Source organism: Nothobranchius furzeri, chromosome 5 (genome assembly GCF_043380555.1).
Source record: "Nothobranchius furzeri strain GRZ-AD chromosome 5, NfurGRZ-RIMD1, whole genome shotgun sequence".
NCBI lineage: Eukaryota > Metazoa > Chordata > Actinopteri > Cyprinodontiformes > Nothobranchiidae > Nothobranchius > Nothobranchius furzeri.
Window position 1 is genome coordinate 6,569,936 of NC_091745.1, and position 4,232 is coordinate 6,574,167.

Here is a 4,232-nt window from a genome sequence, read left to right on the forward strand (position 1 = left end):
CACGCACCAATGGGATATCTGTATGGTCTCTCATCGAGCCGAAGCTCTCAAAAAGGTTTTATTCACAAGTAACATAGCACACACACATTAAAGATAAACACACCCACCCCCTTCACAGAAAGCCAACTTTCCAAGGTTCCTGGTATAACAGAGAAACGCTCCGTCTGGACGTAACTAGGGAGCTTTATGTGATAACAGGACTGCAGATGTACAAGGTCGAACTTCCCTGCCGGAGGTGCAGAATAATAACAATTTATGAACAAGGGATGAACCTTCGTTTGAATTAACAAACCCCAGATGGTACCCAGACAAAATCATTTCCATACATCCATACATCCAATACTGTTTTTATCCAACACCTTCCTTGGTTAGAATACAGGTGCTCATCAGCCATGTACAATAGAAATATCATTTATTGTCCCACAGTGGAGAAATCCAGGACTTCAATTACTTAAAGGTTGGCATTTCCATCAAAAGCTAAATTGGAGAAATTTCTTCACCTACTCTGTGTTTTAGTTCAATGTCAGTTTTATGAAGCTGCTCTGCCTAAGTGCTCTTGTCACAGCAGAGAAGGACTCACCTGCTGTCAGGTCCCAGGTCCAGGTGGGTAAAAGTCCCTGAAATAGAAGAAGACCCAACAGGAGACTTTGGATTAGGGCTGACAAAGCTTCTGGCTTCTCTGTTTGACAAATCAAAGTAGAACAATTTCATTTATCTGAACTAAACAAACATTATGCAAATAAATTATTATATTTTTCTTACTGCTGGAGAGTCCGATTTTGAATACAATAATTGATTAATTAACAACTCAGAAAAAAGCGTGAAGACAATAAAGTTTAGTCAAAGCTTTTGCAATGAATAAATCTGTTTTCAGGATTTAAACCCATTCATGAAGTAAAAAAATATATGAATCAGAGGATCCTTAAAAATGTCAGCTTTTAAATAATGTAAGCTACCCACATGTTTAAAAGAATATAGAATATAGTATTTTTTCTACTAACGTAACCCTTCTATTTTATTTGTGAATATATCTGAAGAGGGGGATCACAAGCATCACAAGCATCGATGGGGATTCAAACTGTGCACAGCAACAGTTAATTAACAGAACACACGTCGTTGTTTGGTGGGAGGAACTGAAACATCTAATTTTGAACTGAAGAACATCTTATTGTTAGACGTCTGTGTTACATTTAGAGGAAGCTGCTGCCTTCCTTTCCTTGGACAATTCAGCATTTACATTAATACATACATGGCAGCAGTAGCTCAACAGGTTGAGCGGGTTGTCCAGCAATCGGAAGGTTGCAGGTTCAATCCCAGCTCCGGACAGAGAATTCTGTTGTTGTGTCCTTGGGCAAGACACTTAACCCACTTTGCCTGCTGGTGGTGGTCGAAGGGACTGGTGGCGCCTGTGCTCGGCTGCCTCGCCTGTCTGTGCTCCCCAGGGCAGCTGTGGCTACATCGTAGCTCATCACCATCAGTGTGTGAATGTGTGTGTGAATGATACACTGTAGTGTAAAGCGCTTTGGAGTCCTTACTCTGAGAGGCGCTATACAAGTGCGGGTCATCATATTTTCTAAATCAGTGAGATTTTTCCCATCTTTTGATTGGCCACAGATCATTTTACTAATCAGCAGAATCAGTTGAATCCGACTCTCTGATAGGAAATCGGACTGCGCCTTGGAGCAAAATTGTTTTTCTTTGATTTTCTGTTTGTAAAAATGTGTGATTATTTTTTTAAAGAATGAACAAATCTGAATAAAACACACTTACTGATCATTCATGAAACCTGGTCTTGGATTCAAATTTTTAATTACCGTAATCACAAAGTCATTCACATTTCCAAAGGTTATAGCTTCATGTGTAAAGCTTACAATCATTCATCTTTAAATATTGCAAAAAGATGCATTTTGCACAAGTACACATCACAAAACAAAATAGATTTCATACAAACACTGTCCTAAAATGGTTCATGTTAAACAGAGAGATTAGATGTTTTTGTCTTGAATAAGCCAGTTCACTGCTCCCCAGTTGGCCCAGTGGTCCTCCTCCCCATCGTCAGGATCCCTGCTGCTTGGTTCCTGGAGCTGTGAAGAAGCTGGTGGAGTCGGCTCTGCAAGCGATACTCATTCTCGTCCCGTTTACCCAGCGTGAGGATCCCAGCAGCTGCATCTTCTACAATTGTTCCCCCCATGCTATTGCTGCCAGAACGGCACAGTAAGACATAGAGGCGGCAGGAGTGAGGAGGCTGTCTGCAGCACTCAGACACAATTTGGGCGTTACAATCCAGCTGAGACAGCAGCAACATCAAAACGAACACCAGGGCTTTCTGTTCAGGAAAAGAGAATAGCTTTGAAACGTGATTTTTTTTCTAATCCCAAAACCTTGAAAAGCCACTAACCTTCACATTTGTAGAATATAAACACATTTTCTAAGCATTAGTCAATAAGAAAACATTAACAGTACTACATCCATCTGAGGGGAGTGTTGTTTCTTTGTGCAAAACAATATTATATTTAAGTTGCCTCATATTTCTTTCACCACACACTTATTCCCCGAATGCAGGCTGGTGGTTTAGTTTCTAGGCTAAACAAAAAAAAAAAACGTCCAAATTTTAAATTGTGTTGTATAAATGTGTATTAATTTTGTAGAGTATCAACACAGCCAGCATTGCTTAACTACCTTAGAGGTACTGAAAAGAAATAGTATAGTATCTTTGATAATGTAATGAAATCATATTTTTGTGAATACCTCTATTACTAACCCACTGACCAGCAGGTTAACCTCTCAGAACTCGTTTTAGTCCCTAAATCCAATTGAAGCAAGCATTGGGTTCAACTGGGAAAAATGCTAAACCAAAAATCTATAAATTTATACAATAATGTTTGCATATAAAGGAATACATCATTACATTACATAACATTATTATATATTTTATCACAATTTTGATATATTTCTCATTTTAAACATATTTTTAATTTTTGACATTTTTTTTATACTTTAATTTTTTTTTTTTTTGCTTTTGTGAAGCACCTTGTGATTTTTATCTGGAGAGGCGCTCTCTAAAAAATCGTTTTATTTCTTTCTATATGATCCCTTGCATCATATTACCTTGTGCGTTGTGTCCATCCTAGCAGCTTTCTGGATCTTGGAGGGGCTCCACGTCATCTTCAGGCTTTTATGGAGGGCAGTCATCTGATCTTATCTCCTCAGGGGAGAAAGCTCTCTTATATACGTCTGCGTTGTCCACATCGTCAGGTCTCAGCACGTCATTCAGGCCAATCACTAACCATGAGCCAAACCACAAATTCTCTTATTTCTGTTTTGTGTGTGTGTGTGTGTGTGTGTGTGTGTGTGTGTGTGTGTGTGTGTGTGTGTGTGTGTGTGTGTGTGTGTGTGTGTGTGTGTGTGTGTGTGTGTGTGTGTGTTAGAAGTTTTTTGTGCAGTAATTAGATTTGTGTTGTAGATCATCTCCGAGGAAGCTCCATGGTTTTTTTTGAATAACTACAGGTATGTTTTTGTAACTGCACAAAAAAGCTGATTAAGACATACCATTAGTGTGAGTGGTGAAAGAAGGTAATGTGTCAGAAAATATAAAAAACTATACGAATACATAAAAAAGCTGTGTGGCCTTTCTCCTTTTGGCAAGTTGTTTAAAGGCCATGCTAATGAGTCCCTATGAGCTGTTTACAACACAAAAGTCAGACTGACACGTTAACAAAGGTTCTGTTCTTTCCAGCTCCCTTGCAGAAAATGTTCTTGTGTTTTGAGCTGAAAGTTTTAGTATTGTTTATTGTTTAAAGCGAGTGCAAAAGGTTTGGAGAACGATGTGTTGCTTTTCGCAAAGTTTGCTGCAGTGTTGTTTTCAGATCTTTTTTGTCAGATACAGTCCCGATCAAACGCTTAGGACCACTTGAAAAATGGCCAAAAATCATATTTTTCATGGTTTCATTTTAACAAAACAGAAATTAAAGTTCCAAACAGGAACTCAGTAATGAGGAGCTCCAGTGATCTCATCAAAAATGTGTTGCAGCATGCTTGCTACAAGCGTTTTAATGAAGTGAGTGGGAACATTCCTCCAAGTGGTGAAGATGGCTGCACACATTTCTATTGTCTGAAACTGATGTCCATTTTTATAAACTTCTCTTGCAATCCTTCTCCAGATGATCTCAGTTGGATTTAGATCAATGAAATATGCAGGGCTTGTAGAAGTCCCTAGTCCTGCAGGATTTGTG

The 4,232-nt window shown here is 38.8% G+C and overlaps 1 protein-coding gene across 1 annotated transcript; it reads right to left on the reverse strand.

Moving 5' to 3' along the window:
• Positions 1-1,596: 1,596 nt before the first annotated feature.
• Positions 1,597-3,444, reverse strand: hcrt (hypocretin (orexin) neuropeptide precursor). The gene is made up of 2 exons (XM_015941327.3): positions 3,109-3,444; positions 1,597-2,326 (listed from the first exon to the last, which is right to left on the reverse strand). Exons 1-2 carry the CDS (start codon positions 3,190-3,192, stop codon positions 2,015-2,017), a joined length of 396 nt encoding a protein of 131 aa, XP_015796813.1. The 5' UTR covers positions 3,193-3,444; the 3' UTR covers positions 1,597-2,014.
• Between the last annotated feature and the right edge of the window lie 788 nt (positions 3,445-4,232).